Below are 21796 nucleotides of genomic sequence, written 5' to 3' on the forward strand. Positions count from 1 at the left end.
CCCTCCTATGTTGAAGGCTCTGCTGAAATGACAGATCTATCCAGGATGGGTCTCTCTCTCTCTCTCTCTCTCTCTCTCTCTCTCTCTCTCTCTCTCTCTCTCTCTCTCTCTCTCTCTCTCTCTCTCTCTCTCTCTCTCTCTCTCTCTCTCTCTCTCTCTCTTCCCCCCCTTTAGTTTTCCTGCTTTCTCTTCTATAATGTTTTCCTGACTCCTTTGATGATTAAATACAGTTATGCGGTAGCCCTCATCCACGCCTCTCATATTGCTGCCTCATTAATCGTCTTTATTTTGCGTAATTAGGCCTTTGTTTTGTTCCCTTCTCCTCCACCCCTTCTCCCTACTCTTTTCCCCCCCCTCCCCTATCCCCCTCCGTTTCTTACCCCACCCCATCTCTCCTCTGCCCCTCTTCCCCACCCATTCTAACCTCATTCTTTCTTCTCCACCTCCAGTCACCCCCTCCCTTCTCTCAATATCTTTTCCATTTTCTCTCCCCCCATTCCCTTTTCCCTTTAGTATTCCCCTCCTCGTATAGTGCTGGCTATTTGTGAATGCCTCTGTCTCTGTGTACTTATCTATCAGTTTGCTACATTAGGGTACTAGTTTCAAACTCCTCCTGTAACTTTGTCGACTGGTATTACTAGTTTCTAGAGCGGGCTGCCAGCAGAAACAGCATAGTTGACCAGGCAAGTACCAGACAAGCCTGGCCCAAGGCCAGGCTCCAAGAATGGAAAAACTCTCGAAACTCATCAAAGGTAACCCATCCTTTTGATACACTGTTCATTTTCTAACGCGTTTACGTAAGTCTCTCTGGGAACTATCTACGCTACGTAAGATTCCCAACCTTTGGTTCATTTAAATTAACCTAAATTTATAGCAGAGCAAACATACCTGCTACTCTAGCATGGTGCAGTTAGTGGAAAAATTATACGCTTGTAATTTACACACATGTTACTGTGTATGACAATTTGTGTAACTTCATTTATGTGTACCTGTAGCTAAAGGAGCTAACCATCACAAGCACTTGCCTTTTGTTCGTCAGGTGCAGTTAGATCCAGTGGATGAAGTGTGAGGTTATGTGAATGTGTATTTCCCTAGTTGTGATTATGGGTAAATTTTATACCTTCTTGCCGCCGCTTTTTATTTTTTTTTTGTCATCGACCAGTTTGACAGATCACTAGTCTCTCAGGACCTATCGTGCCTGTAGTGCAGTGGTTCTTAACCTGGGGTGCTTGTACCTCCAGGTGCTGCCACATCATTACTGGGGGTGTCAGTATTGCTGGCTGGTTCCTTTATAAAATTAGTGAAATTTTATTTGTTTCCCCAGTGCAGTATTTTTTTTTTTGCTTATTTCTCCTTATATGTATATATATATATATATATATATATATATATATATATATATATATATATATATATATATATATATATATATATATTGTAGGTAGGCTGGTAGACAGCAACCGCCCAGGGAGGTACTACCGTCCTGCCAAGTGAGTGTAAAACGACAGCCTGTAATTGTTTTACATGATGGTAGGATTGCTGGTGTCCTTTTTTCTGTCTCATAAACATGCAAGATTTCAGGTACATCTTGCTACTTCTACTTACACTTAGGTCACACTACACATACATGTACAAGCATATATATACACACCCCTCTGGGTTTTCTTCTATTTTCTTTCTAGTTCTTGTTCTTGTTTATTTCCTCTTATCTCCATGGGGAAGTGGAACAGAATTCTTCCTCCGTAAGCCATGCGTGTTGTAAGAGGCGACTAAAATGCCGGGAGCAAGGGGCTAGTAACCCCTTCTTCTGTATACATTACTAAATGTAAAAGGAGAAACTTTCGTTTTTCCTTTTGGGCCACCAAGCCTCGGTGGGATACGGCCGGTGTGTTGAAAGAAAGATATATATATATATATATATATATATATATATATATATATATATAACTGATCTCTGGCTGAAGGAGACTCGAACCTACGAACAATGGAACAAGGTACGCAATGCTTTACCATTCTCACCACACTGGACCAATACCTTGGCGCCCAGCTTGCGCTAGATGTTGATCCAAGGCAGCCAGCTTTCAGGGAGAAGGCTTACAGCTTTTCATCTCATCCCCAGTGTGGTGAGAATGTTAAAGCACTGCGTACCTTGTTCCAAGGTTCGTAGGTTCGAGTCTCCTTCGGCCAGAGATCAGTGTTTGTGTATATTTCGCCTGCTCTTGCGAATTCCTTGCATTGTTAAAATCTCGAGTAAGGCAGATGCATGCAGGGGATGAGATGAAAAGCTGTAAGCCTTCTCCCTGAAAGCTGGCTGCCTTGGATCAACGTCTAGCGCAAGCTGGGCCCCAAGGTATTGGTTCAGTGAGGTGAGAAAGGTAAAGCACTGCGTACCTTGTTCCAAGGTTCGTAGGTTCGAGTCTCCTTCAGCCAGAGATCAGTGTTTGTGTATATTTCGCCTGCTCTTATAAATTCCTTGCATTGTTAAAATCTCTAGTAAGGCTGATGCATGCAGGGGTTGAGATGAAAAGCTGTAAGCCTTCTCCCTGGAAGCCTCTGTACACCTTTGGGTGAACCAAGGGCTGATCCCGTCTTTCTTATTTCTGTTACCCTTCGTTTTGTGTGTGTGTGTACTCACCTAATTGTGGTTGCAGGGGTCGAGACTCAGCCCCTGGCCCCGCCTCTTCACCGACCGCTACTAGGTCCTCTCTCCCCCTGCTCCATGAGCTTTATCATACCTCGTCTTACAACTATGTATAGTTCCTGCCTCCACTATATCGCTTGCCAGACTATTCCTCTTCCTAACTACTCTATGACTGAAGAAATACTTCCTAACATCCCTTTGACTCATCCGAGTCTTCAGCTTTCAATTGTGACCCATTGTTTCTGTGTCCCATCTCTGGAACATCCTGTCTCTGTCCACCTTGTCTATTCCACACAGTATTTTGTATGTCATTATCATGTCTCCCCTGACCCTCCTGTCCTCCAGTGTTGTCAGACTGATTTCCCTTAACCTTTCTTCATAGGACATTCCCCTTAGCTCTGGAACTAGCCTTGTTGCAAACCTTTGCACTTTCTCTAATTTCTTGACGTGTTTGACCAGGTGTGGGTTCCAAACTGGTGCTGCGTACTCCAGTATAGGCCTGACGAACACACTGTATAAAGTCTTAAACGATTCCTTACTGAGGTACCAGAACGCTATTCTCAGGTTTTCCAAGCGCCCATATGCCGCAGCAGTTATCTGGTTAATGTGTGCTTCTGGCGATGTGCTCGGTATTATACTCACTCCTAGGTTTTTCTCCTTGAGTGAGGTTTGCAGCCTTTGGCCTCCTAGCCTATACTCTGTCTGCGGTCTTCTTTGCCCTCCTCCGATCTTCGTGACTTGGCAGGGTTAAATTCTAGGAGCCAGTTTCTGGACCACACATCCAGCCTGTCCAGGTCTCTTCGTAGACCTGTCTGATCCGTGTCTGATTTAATTCTCCTCATGAACTTCGTCATGTGTGTGTGTGTACTCACCTAGTTCTCGCCTAGTTGAGGTTGCAGGGGTCGAGTCCAAGCTCCTGGCCCTGCCTCTTCACTGGTCTCTACTAGGTCACTCTCCCTGAACCATGAGCTTTATCGTACCTCTGCTTAAAGCTATGTATGGATCCTGCCTCCACTACATCGCTTCCCAAACTATTTCACTTCCTGACTACTCTGTGGCTGAAGAAATACTTCCTAACATCCCTTTGATTCATCTGTGTCTTCAGCTTCCAACTGTGTCCCCGTGTTGCTGTGTCCAGTCTCTGGAACATCCTGTCTTTGTCCACCTTGTCAATTCCTCTCAGTATTTTGTAAGTCGTTATCATGTCCCCCCTATCTCTCCTGTCCTCCAGTGTCGTCAGGTTGATTTCCCTTAACCTCTCCTTATAGGACATACCTCTTAACTCTGGGACTAGTCTTGTTGCAAACCTTCACACTTTCTCTAGTTTCTTTACATGCTTGGCTAAGTGTGGGTTCCAAACTGGTGCCGCATACTCTAATATGGGCCTTACGTACACGGTGTACAGGGTCCTGAACGATTCCTTATTAAGATGTCGGAATGCTGTTCTGAGGTTTGCCAGGCGCCCATATGCTGCGGCAGTTATTTGGTTGATGTGCGCTTCAGGAGATGTGCCTGGTGTTATACTCACCCCAAGATCTTTTTCCTTGAGTGATGTTTGTAGTCTCTGGCCCCCTAGACTGTACTCCGTCTGCAGTCTTCTTTGCCCTTCCCCAATCCTCATGACTTTGCACTTGGTGGGATTGAACTCCAGGAGCCAGTTGCTGGACCAGGTCTGCAGCCTGTCCAGATCCCTTTGTAGTTCTGCCTGGTCTTCGATCGAATGAACTCTTCTCATCAACTTCATGTCATCTGCAAACAGGGACACCTCGGAGTTTATTCCTTCCGTCATGTCATTCACAAATACCAGAAACAGCACTGGTCCTAGGACTGACCCCTGTGGGAACCCGCTGGTCACAGGTGCCCACTCTGACACCTCGCCACGTACCATTACTCGCTGCTGTCTTCCTGACAAGTATTCCCTGATCCATTGCAGTGCCTTCCCTGTTATCCCTGCTTGGTCCTCCAGTTTTTGCACTAATCTCTTGTGTGGTACTGCATCAAAAGCCTTCTTGCAGTCCAAGAAAATGCAATCCACCCACCCCTCTCTCTCTTGTCTTACTGCTGTCACCATGTCATAGAACTCCAGTAGGTTTGTGACACAGGATTTCCCATCTCTGAACCCATGTTGGCTGCTGGTGATGAGATCATTCCTTTCTAGATGTTCCACCATTCTTCTCCTGGCAATCTTTTCCATGATTTTGCATGCTATACATGTCAGTGACACTGGTCTGTAGTTTAGTGCTTCATGTCTGTCTCCTTTTTTTAAAGATTGGGACCACATTTGCTGTCTTCCATGCCTCAGGCAATCTCCCTGTTTCGATAGATGTATTGAATATTGTTGTTAGGGGTACACATAGCGCCTCTGCTCCCTTTCTCAGGACCCATGGAGAGATGTTATCTGGCCCCATTGCCTTTGAGGTATCTAGCTCACTCAGAAGCCTCTTCACTTCTTCCTCGGTTGTGTGTACTGTGTCCAGCACATGGTGGTGTACCCCACCTCTCCGTCTTTCTGGAGCCCCTTCTGTCTCCTCTGTGAACACTTCTTTGAATCTCTTGTTGAGTTCCTCACATACTTCACGGTCATTTCTTGTTGTCTCTCCTCCTTCCTTCCTTAGCCTGATTACCTGGTCCTTAACGGTTGTTTTCTTCCTGATGTGGCTGTATAACAGCTTTGGGTCAGATTTGGCTTTTGCTGCTATGTCATTTTCATATTGACGTTGGGCCTCCCTTCTTATCTGTGCATATTCGTTTCTGGCTCTACGACTGCTCTCCTTATTCTCCTGGGTCCTTTGCCTTCCCTAGCACACTTGGTTTTTGCCTCCTTGCATCTTTGGGTGAACCATGGGCTCATCCTGGCTTTTTCATTATTCCTGTTACCCTTTGGTACAAACCTCTCCTCAGCCTCCTTGCACATTGTTGCTACATATTCCATCATCTCATTAACTGGCTTCCCTGCCAGTTCTCTGTCCCACTGAACCTCATTCAGGAAGTTCCTCATTCCTGTGTAGTCCCCTTTCCTGTAGTTTTGGTTTCATTTGTCCTTGCCTTCCTGCTTCCCCCTCCACTTGTAGCTCTACTGTGTATTCGAAGCTCAAAACCACATGATCGCTAGCCCCAAGGGGTCTTTCATATGTGATGTCCTCAATATCTGCACTACTCAAGGTGAATAGTAAGTCCAGTCTTGCTGGTTCATCCTCTCCTCTCTCTCTTGTAGTGTCCCTTACGTGTTGGTACATGAAGTTTTCCAGTACCACCTCCATCATCTTAGCCCTCCATGTATCTTGGCCCCCATGTTGCTCCAAGTTCTCCCATTCGATCTCCTTGTGGTTAAAGTCGCCCATGATCAGGAGCTTTGCCCTGCATGCATGAGCTCTTCTGGCCACTGCAGCCAGTGTGTCAACCATCGCTCTATTGCTCTCGTCATACTCTTGCCTTGGCCTCCTGCTGTTCTGTGATGGGTTATACATCACTGCAATTATCACCTTGGGACCACCAGAGTGAAGTGTTCCCACTATGTAGTCACTTTCTTCTCCTCTGTCTCCTCTCTCCAGCTCATCAAAATTCCATCAGTGTTTGATCAGTAATGCCACTCCTCCACTCCCCCTGTTCCTTCTGTCTTTTCCCAGGATCTGGTATCCTGCTGGAAAGATGGCATCTGTTATCATACCTGTAAGCTTGGTTTCTGTGATCGCTATGATGTCTGGTGATGCCTCTTTGACTCTTTCGTGCCACTCCTCCCACTTGTTTGTTATTTCATCAGCGTTTGTGTATCATACCTTCAGTTTCCTTTCCAACACTGTGGTTTGGGGGGGCCTGTGGGGGTGGGAGACCTGGTAGCTTACTGTGGGATTCTATGGTTGGGGGTTGGGTGGAAGCTGTGGGTATGGATTGTATTGTGTGTTGGGATGGTGTGATAGGTTGTGGGGTTCTGAGGATAGTTGTGTGTGTGCTTGCCCTTGCTGCTCTGTTCTGCTCTGACTGACCTCTGCTGGTTCCATTCTTGTCTCCTTTCCTAGCTCCTTTTGCTTTTTTGTCCTCTCCCTCAGCTGCTTTCTCTCTGTTTGTGTTCTGTCTCTGTCTAGGAACACCTTCTTGTACTCTTCCGAACTTTTCAACCGTGGTTTCTCTTGGAGGATCCTGTTCCGCACTGTTTCTGTCCTGAGAATCAGCTTGATTGGTCGGTTTCTCCCCTTCAAGTACCCCCCTATTCTCTGAAAATTTACAATCTCATCCATGTCTTCTCCCAGTATTTCCGTGATGATTTTCTCAATCTCCTTTCTTTCTTCCTGCCGTCTTTCAGTGTGTGTCCTTTCCTCTCTCTCCCGAAGCCCATGGATAATCACTGATTTTGCCCTTTCCTCCTCCCATTGCCTCTTCCTCTGTGACTCTGGTTCCTGTCTGTATGTGGTCATTTTCTCCCTTGATTTTTCCAGTGGCTCTCGGTAGCATGGTTGTGCCTCAGCATTCGACCTATCTCCCTCTCCATCTTCACCCATCTGCTCTTCCCTTCCACTCCCTGGCCCTTCTTTGCAGGCTGATATGACCTTAGCATAATTCATATCTCCTTCCTTCCTGTTCAGCCTCTCATCATCATATGGTGTGTCTTCTCTGGTCACTACCCCTGAGACTTGCTTCAACCTGTTTACCTCAAATTCTAGGACCTTTACCCTGGCTACTGCAGTTTCGACTTGTGCCTCCCATTTCTTCATCTCCTTCTCCAACCTCTTTTCCCATTTCACAGAGAGCTCTTTCTCCATTTTTTCAGAAAGCTCTCCTAATTTTCTCTCCCATTCTTGCTCTATCCTTTTCCACTGTTCCTCCATCCATTCCTCCCTACCAGTACCATTGTCATCTGATCCCTGATTCCTGCGAGTCCCAACCATTTTTTTTTTAATGAAAGAGAGAGAGAAAGAGAAAAAGAAAAGAAAAAGGGGGAGAGAGTGAGAGATAGGGAGAGAGAGAAGGGGAGCCTAGAAGGAGGGGAAAAGAAGGGAAAAAGGGGGAGAAAGTGAGAGAGGGAAAAGGTAAGAGAGAGGGGGGAGTGACAAGGGAAGAGAGAGAAAGAGAGAAAAGAAGAGGAAGAGAGAGAGTAAGAGAGGGAGAGAGAGAGAGGAAGAGAGAGAGAAAGAGTGAAAGGAAGAGAGAGAGGAAGAGAGAGAGGATGAGAGAGAGGATGAGAGAGAGGATGAACTTATTCCACCTCTAAATCGACAGGATGGGACCACCTCTACTAGTAGTCAAGAGAAGGCGGACCTCTTTGCTGAACACTTTGCTACCAAAATGCAAGTTCCTGATCCAGCAAGGGACCCTCCTTGGCTAGCTGCAAGAACTGTGTCAAAACTGTCAGTGGTGACAATAAGGCAGGAGGAGGTGCATTTCCTTCTTAAATCACTTGACCAAGAAAAGGCTGTGGGCCCAGACAAGTTGAGCCCAAGATTGTTGAGAAGATGTGCAGACCAGCTAGCAGCACCTCTAACTCGCATCTTTCAGCACTGCCTAGTACAGTGTAAATGGCCCTCTCCATGGAAAGAGGCAAATGTAGTCCCTGTTCACAAAAAGAAGAGCAGAGCAGAAATCAGCAACTACAGACCAGTGTCACTCCTGTCAATCACTGGTAAGATCCTTGAGACAATAATCTCAAGACAAATGACAGATTTTTTTGACTACCACTCACTACTTTGTGATTGTCAATATGGCTTCAGGAAAGGTTACTCTGCTGCTGATCTGTTGTTAAACCTCTCCACTAAGTGGCACCAGTCACTGGATGAATCCAAAGTCAGCTGTGTGGTAGCACTGGACATTGCTGGCGCTTTCGACCGGGTGTGGCACCAGGGCCTCTTAGCAAAACTTCAAGCACTGGGAATTGCAGGCTCTACGCTATGTCTCCTCAGTGATTACCTTCATGGTAGATCTCTAAGTGTAGTCCTCAATGAAACGGAATCAGCAAGGCATCCTATTGGGGCAAGCGTTCCACAAGGAAGTGTGCTGGGTCCACTGTTATGGAATGTCTACTTCAATGACCTTCTTCATCTCATCCCAGAATCACATGCATATGCAGATGACTGTACACTGACATTCACTTACCCAAGAGAAGAAATGCCAGCTGCTCTAAGCTACATCAATCACCAGCTGAGAGCTATATCAGCTTGGGGAAATAGATGGCAAGCAACATTTGCACCTGAGAAAACGCAAATGATGATCGTCTCTAGGCACCATGATGGTAATGCTGGTGCAGTAGTAAGGATGAATGGGACGATGTTGGCACCTGGAGAAGAAGTTGATATCCTTGGGGTGAAATTTGACTCCAAACTAACCATGAAGAACCATGTTGTAAATCTTGCAAACAAGGCAGCCAGGAAGCTTACAGCACTTCGCCGTATCTCGCATCTGCTTGACAGTAGGGGTTGCAAGATCCTGTACGAGGCACAAGTACGCTCACACCTTGAGTATGCTCCACTTTCTTGGTTTGCCTGCCCCCCCTCTCATCTGCGACTGCTTGACAGAGTAGAGAACAGAGCAAGACGTCTCATCTCTCGCCTGGACCCATCCTGGATAGATCTGTCATTTCAGCAGAGCCTTCAACATAGGAGGGATGTGGGTGGCCTTACTGTTATGTACAAGGCCAATATTGTCAAAATACCACACTTGGATCCACTTCGAGGACAGCGTGAAACAAGCTTTTATGCCACAAGACGGGCAGAAAGCAGCAACTTCACTCTGGCTGTACCCTTCTCCAGAACATCACTCCATCTGAGATCATACATACCCAGGATGACTCGAGTATGGAACACATTCGTACAGCATAATGATGTCAATGAGATAACGTCAGTTGATCAAATGAAAATGCTGGCCCACAGATGGCTCCAACTTCATCCTGTTCCCTACTTGTATGTCTCATAACAATAAAAATGCTTTCAAATGAGCTGATGTAGGTAACAGCTCTTAGCTTGCCAATAAAGTTAGGAATCCTTAACCTGTAAATAGCTGTCAATAAAGCTAGGGATCCTTAACCTTGTCAAACCCTGTGTAAAAAAAAAAAAAAAAAAAAAAATGAGAGAAAGGGGGAGAAAGAGAGAGAGAGAGAGGAGAGGAGAGGGAGAGAGATGGGGTGGGGGGAAAGGAAGGGTTATAGGGTCACTTCACAGGAAGGTGTAAAATCCTGTATATGTGTGTGTGTCTATATATATGTGTGTGTGTGTCTGTATGTGTTTGTGTGTGTGTGTGTACTCACCTAGTTGAGGTTGTGGGGGTCGAGTCCGAGCTCCTCTGTGTGTGTGTGTGTGTGTGTGTGTGTGTGTGTGTGTGTGTGTGTGTGTGTGTGTGTGTGTGTGTGTGTGTGTGTGTGTGTGTGTGTGTGTGCGCTACAGCTATTCAAGTGCCTAACAACAGTGCTGTTCTCCCCAAGTGTGCATGCATATGTTTATGTAAACAGTCCTTATTTCCCACGTATGTACTACATATGTATTGTATATGTACCCGATCTCTTGTTTCCCACTGTACTCTTATGCGTTTAAAATTACGTTCAAAAATAAATACACTAGGCTTCGCCTATATGCCGCTACCTCTAAATTCTATTAAATGCCAGTAAATGCTGCTTATTCTAATTCTGATAGCTCGAGGAGAGTGACCCCCAATTCCAGCTAGAGACAGGTACTATTGACCCCATGCAACTCAAACTAGGTGAATATTACTTGCGGCTGGCAGTGGAGTAACGTTGCCGGTCTGTCCTGTCCCCAGAAGTTGATGTTTGATGCTTCTCGGTAATTTTTCCACTAACTTCCTGTATGCACTATATTCTCTAGCTCTTCTAATTTTTTCACTCACTCACTGTATTTACTGACACATCTATACATATCTCTTATCTCCCTGGTCTTGAGTTGCACTTATTCTTCAAAATACCCCACTGCATTATTATGGCAACACTATTTAGGCCTGACACAACCGTTCACCCTTCCAACGGCCCCTACTAAACACTCAGCAACTATTTCCTTTGTTTTCTTTAATGTGATCACTTATATTTCCTTTTTTCGGGGCTTAAGTGATTATATGCACTCTTATGCGTGCACACGCCTATATCCCACACTCTATTCCTTATGGCACAGTCAGAAATTATTACCAAAACACGAGCTCAAACCGCGTGACTCCTCCACGAGTGTGTGTGTGTGTGTGTGTGTGTGTGTGTGTGTGTGTGTGCGCGCACGCACGCACGCACGTTTTGAGACATTGATTTTTGACATGCGTTGCGAGATATTCTGAGAGCCAAATGATCACTGCCTCAAAAAAAGTATAGTGGAAGCTACTTTAAGAACCACTTGAGCATAGTGAAAACTATTCTAAAAACTGATGACTACTGTATAGTGGAAACTGATTTAAGAACCAGTAGTGGAAGCTAGTATAAGAACCACTAAGTGTAGTGGAAGCTACTTGTTTTATCTCTGCCTTCACTACTTCCTTATCTTGATCACTCCACTTCCTCCCCACCCTAGCCTTAATTAAGCTTCTGCTCCCTTCTATTATTTGAATGTCCCATACTTAGGGCTGTTAATTATACACAGAATTTAGAGCTGAAATAAACTAGAACTAAAACTAAGCACGTCTTGGCAGGCGTGAAGCATCCCAACCACATCTGTGACGGGTGTAAGCGGCAGGCCATCGCAGGCATGAGGTGGAAGTGCAGCTCCTGCTTTGACTACGACCTCTGCACCACCTGCTACATGGCTGACAAGCACGACCTCGTCCACTCCTTCATCAGATATGATACCGTTACGTCCAAAGGGTTAGTTACTTAAAATTTTAAGTTGTTGCAGTAGTAGCCGCCACCATTGCAACAGCATTTGGTGCACTAGCAGTAATTGCAGTAGTAGTAGTTAAAGCAGTAGCAATAGTTGCAGCAGCAGTAATAGTAGTTAAAGCAGTATCAGTAAAAGCAGCAGCAGTAGTAGTATACCAGTATTTGTTAGCCCATCGATATCTGCTGACTACTGGTACTGATAATCCTGTGCAGAAGTACTCGACAGTATGCCGACGCACTCATGCCAGTGTCCTGAAGACTCTCCATTACCATCTGCTTACAAAGTCTTATAACATTATAGTACCACCTGCTCACAACCTTATAACTTACAGTACCACCTGCTCACACATCCTTATAACCGTACAGTACCACCTGAGTTTTGATTACATAGTAGAGCTGCAAGTGGAGAGGGTAACAGGAGTCGATTGGGAAAAGCCAAACTATAAAAGGGGGGACTACACAGGTACGAGGAACTTCCTGCAGGAGGTTCAGTGGGACAGAGAAGTGATAGGAAAGTCAGTAAACGAAATGATGGAATATGTAACAACAAAATGCAAGGAAGCAGAGGAAAGGTTTGTTCCCAAGGGCAACATAATTAATGGGATGGCCAAAATGAGTTCTTAGTTTACCCGAAGGTGTAGGGAGGCAAAAACTAAGTGCATTAGAGAATGGAAGAGGTACAGAAGACAAAGGACCCAGGAAAATAAGGAGATCAGTTGAAGAGCCAGAAACGAGTATGCACAGATAAGGAGGGAGGCCCAGCGACAGTACGAAAATGACATAGCATCAAAAGTCAAGTCTGACCTGAAACTGCTGTATAGCCACATTAGGAGAAAGACAACAGTCAAAGACCATGTGATCAGGCTGAGGAAAGAAGGTGGGGAACTCACACAAAATGATCAAGAGGTATGTGAGGAGCTCAACAAGAGATTTAAGCAAGTATTCACAGTGGAGACAGGAAGGCCTCTGGGAAGACAGGACGGAGGGGGACACCAACAGGGAATACATCAACAACTGCTGGATGACACACACAAAACTGAGGAGGAGGTGAAGAAGCTGCTAAGTGACCTTGATACCTTAAAGGCAATGGGACCAGACAACATCTCCCCATGGGTCCTTAGAGAGGGAGCAGAAATGCTGTGTGTCCCATTAACCACAATCTTCAACACATCCCTTGAAACTGGGCAACTACCTGAGGTATGGAAGACAGCAAATGTAGCTCCTATTTTTAAAAAAGGAGACAGAAAAGAGGCACTAAACTACAGACCAGTGTCACTCACGTGTATAGTATGCAAAGTCATGGAGAAGATTATCAGGAGGAGAGTGGTGGAGCACCTGGAACGGAACAAAAGCATAAATGACAACCAGCACGGTTTCATGGAAGGCAAATCCTGTGTCACAAACCTGGAGTTTTATGATAAAGTAACAGAAGTAAGAGACGAGAGAGACGGGTGGGTTGATTGCATCTTCTTGGACTGCAAGAAGGCCTTCAACACAGTTCCTCACAAGAGATTATTGCAGAAACTAGAGGATCAGGCACGTATAACAGGAAGGGCACTTCAGTGGATCAGAGAATACCTGACAGGGAGGCAACAACGAGTCATGGTACGTGATGAGGTATCACAGTGGGAACCTGTGACGAGTGGGGTCCCACAGGGGTTGATCCTAGGACCAGTGCTATTTTTGGTTTATGTGAATGACATGATAGAAGGGATAGACTCAGAAGTGTCCCTGTTTGCAGATGATGTGAAGTTAATGAGGAGAATTAAATCAGATGAGGATCAGGCAGGCTTTCAAAGAGACCTGGACAGGCTGGACACAGGGTCCAGCAATTGGCTTCTTGAATTCAACCCTGCCAAATGCAAAGTCATGAAGATCGGAGAAGGGAAAGAAGACTGCAGACAAAGTATAGGCTAGGTGGCCAACGACTGCAAAGCTTGCTCAAGGACAAAGATCTTGACGTGAGTATAGCACAGAGCCCGTCTCCAGAAGCACACATCAACCAGATAAATGCTGCAGCATATGGGCGCCTGGCAAACCTGAGATTAGCATTCTGATACTTAAGTAAGGAATCTTTCAAGACACTGTACACCGTGTATGTCAGACCCATACTGGAGTATGCAGCACCAGTTTGGAACCCACACCGGGTCAAGCACGTTAAGAAATTAGAGAAAGTGCAAAGGTTTGTGACAAGGTTAGTTCCAGAGCTAAGGGGAATGTCCTATGAAGAAAGGTTGAGGGGAATCGGCCTGACGACACTGGAGGGATATGGGAGACATGATAACGACATACAAAATACTGCACGGAATAGACAAGGTGGACAGAGACAAGATGTTCCAGAGAGGGGACACAAACAAGGGGTCACTCTTGGAATTTGAAGGCTCAGATGAGCCACAGGGATGTTAAGAAGCATTTCTTCAGTCATAGAGTGGTCAGGAAGTGGAAGAGTCTGGCGAGCGATGTAGTGGAGGCAGGAACCATACACAGCTTTAAGACGAGGTATGATAAAGCTCATGGAGCAGGGAGAGAGAGGACCTAGTAGCGTTCAGTGAAGAGGCACAGCCAGGAGCTGAGTCTTGACCCCTGCAACTACAATTAGGTGAGTACAGTTAGGCGAGTCTTGTGGCACTTCTTTGCCGGCTTTGGTGGAATGCTGACGTCTCACGCTGCCCGTACAGTGAGCATTAGTGTCGATTTTCCCGTTTTCTCTACCTGGGACGTACATTTGTCCTCATACACTGCTGTTGAGCAATTGGTCAGGCCACCATACATCAGCTTCTAGGCTTGAGGAAAGCCTGATGATGTTTCGACTCAGGAAAGCGGGGGATGGGGACAGGATTGTAGGCATCTGGCTTTGCCAGTGTTTCGGCAAGGGCAACTTATTGTTTCCATTTCTTTTTACACACACCCCTCAAGGGAGGTTCCTTGATGCTGGTGAGTAAGTTTATTCAGGTATACACACAGTTACATAGATTATCATACATAGCAGTATATGTGTAGAGAACCTAGATTACCCAAAAAAGTCAGACAAAGTGACTTTTTTCCATTGGGATCCTTTTTATACCTTATTATTATACAATGTAGGAGATAATAACTTATTATACTATAAAGGATATATACTAGGAATAAGATAAAAAGAGTTATCTACATTTGCATGTGTTTTAGCTAAAAAAGTAAAAAACCATTCTCCTCCCTCTCTGTCGCTACATTCATTAGGTACCTCTTGGTTCTTTTCTTGAACCGGCTCATGCTATAACTGGTTTTGACATGTGCAGGCAGTTTTTTCCATTCCTTTATTGCTGTACAATAACAGGTGTTTGAAGCCTGGCCACTGACTGTGGGTACTACAAAGTTGTGCTCTCTTCCTCTAGTGTTATGATTGCCTTGGTTACCAGTCTTGACAAAATTAGCAGCAAGATATTCTGGATACTGTTTGTGAGCAATTTTATAAAGTTGATTTAACTTCAGTTGTTTTACTCTGTCTTCAACATTCAGCTCTTGATCTAGGGAATTGGATCTGTGCTCTGGTTCCCTGAATTGAGCCTAAATACCTTTCACCCTCCCTCCCTACATGCGCTTTATAATCCTACAGGTTTAGCGCTCTCCATGATTATAATTATTATAATTATAATATTTATGCACAGATTTTGGAAAAATTTTCTCAATGCTCCTGGGAGGTAGGGCTCAGTAAGGCATTATTAGTTTTGGTGGCACTTAACAGCACTTTTGTAGCTGTTTTTTTTTAATTGTATTTCATGTTCATGCTTTTGATTTGCTCAGTTTTTGTTTATAAAATTGAGAATAAAAGGGCACAATACCATGACTGGAACAATACACACACAACCCGCACATGGGAGAAACTTATGATGACGTTTGGGTCTGACTTGGGCCATTAACTAGTCACACAGTTAATGGCCCACGTCGGACCCAAACGTCGTCAAAAGTTTCTTTCTCCTATGTGTGGGTTGTTTGTGTATTGTGTTTTATATTGTTAATTATCACGATTATTGTTTATTTACGTATAGTTAGCCTGTTAATAGGTATTACAAGGACCCCAGTGAAAATAAGTCACTGACTTTTTGGGGGTTAAACTATGTACACATTTAAGACAATTGTGATTATCCAAAAACTGTTATTGTACTTAAATAAACTTGCCTAACAAGGACACAACTTTATTAGATCAAAGCATGGGTGGAACTTGACGCATCAGTATGAGTGGAACATACAAAGACCCTTAAGCTCATCTCCCCTCAGGCTAGGTTCCTCGATGCTGGTGAGGGGCTCTTGATTTAGGGAATTGGTTCTTTGCTGCAGTTCCCTGAATTAAGTCTGAATACTTTCCATCCTCCCCATCCACAGGCGCTGTATAATCCCTATGGGTTTAGTGCTCCCCATTCAAATTCAAATTCAAAAGTTTATTCTCTATAAGGATTACAATGCTGAGTTTACAGAATTTGGTTATTGTGTGGTTTACATGTAGTAAAATAATAATTACAGAGTGTACCACTAGAACACCTAGCATGGCTAGGCATTTCGGGCAGACTTAGATTAAATCTTAAGTTTAAAATACAGTGGACCCCCGCTTAACGATCACCTCCCAATGCGACCAATTATGTAAGTGTATTTATGTAAGTGCATTTGTACGTGTATGTTTGGGGGTCTGAAATGGACTAACCTACTTCACAATATTCCTTATGGGAACAAATTCGGTCAGTACTGGCACCTGAACATACTTCTGGAATGAAAAAATATCATTAACCGGGGGTCCACTGTATTACAAAATTATGAGGTAAGTTGGTATTATGGCTAAGTGACTAAATACTAGTTTGTGAGTTTAGCAATGTGAATGCTTTCGTTTTGGCACAATACATAGTTTCAGCATTGGAGTATCACAGGCCAACTTATGACTAGTTAAGATTCATTATTTTAAGATTGAGATTGATATTTCTGTTTATGGTCAAATGGGTGAGTGAGTGTAAGTGTGGACCACCAGTTGGTATGATTATAATAGTAATTAAGCTCATTAAAAAGCATCCATTTCAGTTATGCTCACCTCATGCAAGTGATTATATGTCAAATCTCTGTGGTGTACATGAAGCTCATTGTTGCCTAGAGGTAATTATATATTTTGGAACTATTCAGAAATTGTACAATTTGCTCAGTTGTAATCCGAAAAGATGGGAAATTCTGATGGAGACTATAGGTTGTTCCCTGCATAATGTATCTGATACAGGTTGGTCAGCCAGAGTTCAGCATTTTAGACAGCATGCTGCTCATCTTAAACAGATAATAAGTACTGAAATGTGAATTGATATAAAGTTCTAAAATAGTCTAGTGAGATTCATTCAGATTTTAATATTATTCTCATGTAGTATATGAAATCCTTTGAGTGTGTCCTAATGGCTTTAGTTTGCTTGAAAGAATATGAAAGTCACCGACTACAGAAACAAGTCTTCAAGGCAGAAGCTCAACAATAGATATAATCATTAAAAATTTAGAAAGCTTGATTGAGGATTTTGTTTATTTAAGGAATTAATGGGATTTAATCATACCAGAATGTCAGTAAAACAGTGGTATAACTTTCTCCTGTAGATGGTTTCTGGGATCACTGCCACTGCAGCCCAGTACCAAAACAGGCTTCCTGCTTATTGGCCTGCTCGACGAGACAGTTGTTGTTAACAACATGCAATCCAGCGTATGCAGAACAGCCTGGCTTATCAGCATTTGCCATGAGAAAATAATGAGGAGTCTGTTGGTAACTTTATACATGAAGGGAAGTTGTTGTAGAGTCTTAGGCCCTTTACACTTATCGAATTGTCTCTTATTACAGTATACTCATTGCTTTCCTGTTTTTCATTAGGGATATTTTACTACGTCTGCCAACCTCTTCCTAGAGACTATTTTATGGTGTGCAGATCTGAAACCAAGCTCTCCAGAATTTTCCAGGTGTAAGTTATGATGCATCTTTCTCGGTTACATTCTATGAAGTACAATTCAAAGGACTTAGTGTTTCTAGTAATTTAGGCACTTGATTGAGTTTATATGGAAAGTAAAGGTTCTCAGTACATTCTTTAGTTGTTCTCTGTGACTTTGCCTGCTCTAAGAGCTTGATAGTATACAGTAATATTCTAGAACAATTGATTTGAAGAATATCACAGGCTTGGCATCCCTTGTTTTGAAGGTCTTAGTTATACTTGCATCTATGATTACAACATTATGATCTTTGAATGTGAATTTGTTTTATATACTCCAGATAAAAGAGTGTCTGGATGAAACAAATTACTAGAAAATGATCAGTATAAGTTCAGAAAATCAATTTAATGAGTAATGTTTGTTTATCTTCTGAATTGCTTTATCAGAAACATGGCAAGGCAATGTGTAGCAATAGGTGAGCTGGAGTGAAATTTCAGCATGTTCACAATATAAAAGGAAAAGCTGGAAATCTGTGTATTGAATATATGTAAGATGTGTTCAGAGATCTAGTAGAGGAGTTAAAACATTTAACATGTGCTTATACAGCAAATCTTGACAAGGTCTTACCACCATTTCGATTGCTTAATGCTCTCTATTGTTTAAATCTTAGGGCTTTCTTTCGAAATGTATGTATGCATAAGAATAATTTGCAGTCTTTTGATTATGGTTGGAGGGAGGCAGAATGCTCTTTCAGTACTCTAGGATAGTAAAAAATACTGAGAGTAACCATGTGTCAGAGTTGACTGAACGATTTAGGTGTTTGCAGTTGAAGCCCATTTCTCAATGGCATTTGATATTTGTTTGCCAGCTGTAAAGCCTGAAGAATGCATTTTTAATAATAGCTAGATTAAAATTTTATTTGTATAAAACTTGTAGTCTGTTCCTTACCTTCTTATAACCCGCATGCGTGCTCTGCTGTGCACCATTGTTTTTCGTAGATTATTACTTTTTCTTTTTTTGCGTGCTAGAAACTTTAAATAGTACTAGTGAACTTATAAGGTACAGTGGTACCTCGAATTTCTGCCATAATTCATTCCAGAAGGCTGTTCGAGTGCCGTAACTGAACGAATTTATTCCCATAAGGAATAATGTAAATTAGATTAGTCCGTTTCAGACCCCCAAAAATACACCTACAAAAGCACTTACAAAAATACACTTGTATAATTATTCGAGTTTGGAGCTGTTTGAAATACAGTGGACCCCCGCATAGTGATATTAATCCGTGCAAGAGAGCTCATTGTTATGCGAAATTATCGTTATGCGAATGAATTTTCCCCATAAGAAATAATGGAAATCAAATTAATCCGTGCAAGACACCCCAAAGTATGAAAAAAAAATTTTTTACCATATGAAATATTTATTTTAATACACAAACTGAAAAAGGCATGCACAATTACATGACACTTACTTTTATTAAAGATCTGGTGATGATTGATGGGATGGGAGGAGGAGAGTGTGTTAGTGTTTAGAAGGGGAATCCCCTTCCATTAAGACTTGAGGTGTCAAGTCCTTTTCTGGGGTTACTTCCCTTCTTCTTTTAATGCCACTAGGACCATCTTCAGAGTCACTGGAGTTCTGTCGCACAACATATCTGTCCATAGTGGCCTGTACCTCTCGTTCCTTTATGACTTCCCTAAATAGGGGGGAGGCGGGAACATTTTTTTCAGCGCTCTCAAGAAAAATTCGAAAAATTATGAAAATAAGTTATTTATATCGAAAAATAGCTTAACTCTTTGGCAACACAATGGTACAAGAATCAATGTTCTACAACGTTTCTACAAGAAATTATAGTCATTTATATCAGGTATGGTGGCGGCGATGTAGGTAGCGCGTCTGTTCTCAACCCATGTATTTTTTGGAATTTTTTCCTTGTTTTTTATCGCTTTTTCTTTGCATTATTCTTTCTAATATAATAATTTTTTATTTGGCATCATATAAGAGTAGGTGGAGCTTATCAATAGACGTCTAGCCTATCGGGAAGCACCTAGGTACACTGGGCAGTGCTCCCTCTCCATACGGCGCCAGGTGAAATCACTTCATTATTATGCTTATATCAGCTTATGTATTAACTATACGGCTTATTTATATATCAGAATTGATCTAATATGATATAATAATCACTATAAATAACAAACAAACATGTTATATACTCTAGACTGAATAAAATAGGCCAAAATATAGCGAGAGTCCACCAGCAATATCTCGATATAAAAAGTTACTCCTCGTCTCCATGTTGTATTGTTTGGTCTGTGAGTGAGAGAAAACGGTGTTTTGAAGAGGATAACTGCACTAGAACATCAGTTTACCAAGAAATACACCGAAACAAACGTGATTTTCGCGAAAAAAGAAATTTTTTTTTGACGGTAGGCCTGCCGGCGTTCTAGGCCTATATCTCGGAAGTAACTTATTCACTTATTTCGCTAACCAGCACCATTATTAATGATTGTGTTGAAATGATTTTCACAGACAATATAAAACAAAGTGTGTTTTAAATTTTAATGATAGATTTTTTGGAATATCTCAAATGTTTTTGATTTTGTGGGGGTAAAAGGCAGATATTTTGGTGAATGCCAAAAATTCTGTCAAATGTATTTTTTTTTACCATGATAATAAGATATATTAGATGAAATGGCAAGGTAAAAACCTCGTGCTTGTTGTATTCTAACAGTTGGGAATGTCGGAAGTGCCACTTGTAGTGCCAATTTGTCAGGGGATGCTTCCATATATCAAAATTATGTTAATATTTTTTTTCTATGTTGTTTGTTGGCCAATCATACTGAAACTTTGTCACATTAAACTATATATGCACCTCTAAAAGTACACCAAAAATAAAATAAATCGGTTGAAAAAAAAAAAAAAAAAAAAAAATTCCCGCCTCCCCCCTTTATGACTTCCCTAAAGTGTTTCACAACATTGTCAGTGTAATAGTCACCAGCACGGCTTGCAATAGCTGTGTGAGGGTGATTTTCATCCATGAAGGTTTGCACTTCAAGCCACTTTGCACAGATTTCCTTAATCTTTGTAGTAGGCAATTTCTTCAATTTCTCTCTCCCCTCCTTCGAACCAGTTTCCTCAGGTCTGGCCTCTTGCTGTTGAAGTTGATCTATCAGCTCATCAGTGGTTAGTTCTTCATTGTCCTCCTCCACCAACTCTTCCACATCATCCCCACTAACCTCCAACCCCAAGGACTTTCCCAATGCCATAATGGATTCCTCAACTGGCATAGGATTCTCAGGGTTAGCCTGAAACCCTTCAAAATCCCTTTGGTCTACACATTCTGGCCACAGTTTCTTCCAAGCAGAGTTCAAGGTCCTCTTAGTCACTCCCTCCCAATCCTTACCTATAAGGTTTACACAATTGAGGATATTAAAGTGATCTCTCCAAAACTCTCTTAGAGTCAGTTGAGTTTCTGAGGTCACTACAAAGCACCTTTCAAACAGAGCTTTTGTGTACAGTTTTTTGAAGTTTGCAATAACCTGCTGGTCCATGGGCTGCAGGAGAGGAGTGGTATTAGGAGGCAAAAACTTCACCTTAATGAATTTCATGTCCCCATAAAGTCGCTCTGCCACGTCTGTAGGATGACCAGGGGCATTGTCTAACACCAGGAGGCACTTAAGTTCTAATTTCTTTTCAGTTAGGTAATCTTTCACATTGGGGGCAAATGCATGGTGTAACCAGTCATAGAAAAAGTCCCTAGTGACCCATGCCTTACTGTTTGCCCTCCACAGAACACACAAATTTTCCTTGAGGACATTCTTTTGCCTGAACGGTCTGGGAGTTTCAGAGTGATACACTAATAAAGGCTTCACTTTGCAATCACCAGTAGCATTAGAACACATCAACAGAGTAAGCCTGTCTTTCATAGGCTTATGTCCTGGGAGTGCCTTTTCCTCCTGAGTAATGTAGGTCCTGCTTGGCATTTTCTTCCAAAACAGGCCTGTTTCATCACAATTAAACACTTGTTCAGGTTTCAGTCCTTCAGTTTCTATGTACTCCTTGAATTCCTGCACATATTTTTCAGCTGCTTTGTGGTCCGAACTGGCAGCCTCACCATGCCTTATCACACTATGTATGCCACTACGCCTCTTAAATCTCTCAAACCAACCTTTGCTGGCCTTAAATTCACTCACATCATCACTAGTTGCAGGCATTTTTTTAATTAAATCCTGATGCAACTTCCTAGCCTTTTCACTTATGATCACTTGAGAGATGCTATCTCCTGCTATCTGTTTCTCATTTATCCACACCAATAAGAGTCTCTCAACATCTTCCATCACTTGCGATCTCTGTTTCGAAAACACAGTTAAACCTTTGGCAAGAACAGCTTCCTTGATTGCCTTTTTGTTGCCCACAATAGTAGCGATGGTTGATTGGGGTTTACTATACAACCT

The 21796-nt window shown here is 42.8% G+C and overlaps 1 protein-coding gene across 6 annotated transcripts in view; it reads left to right on the plus strand.

The window, feature by feature from the left end:
* The window catches only part of mib2 (mind bomb 2), a 239197-nt gene that overhangs the window by 134304 nt on the left and 83097 nt on the right, over positions 1-21796 (plus strand). For all 6 annotated transcript variants that reach the window (XM_070090837.1, XM_070090836.1, XM_070090839.1 and 3 more), the window contains one exon: positions 11246-11417. In XM_070090837.1, the coding sequence (XP_069946938.1) occupies positions 11246-11417 (172 nt within the window). The remainder of the gene's footprint in view (positions 1-11245; positions 11418-21796) is intronic.

The sequence above is a fragment of the Cherax quadricarinatus genome, chromosome 33 (assembly GCF_038502225.1).
Source record: "Cherax quadricarinatus isolate ZL_2023a chromosome 33, ASM3850222v1, whole genome shotgun sequence".
In the NCBI taxonomy this organism is placed as follows: domain Eukaryota; kingdom Metazoa; phylum Arthropoda; class Malacostraca; order Decapoda; family Parastacidae; genus Cherax; species Cherax quadricarinatus.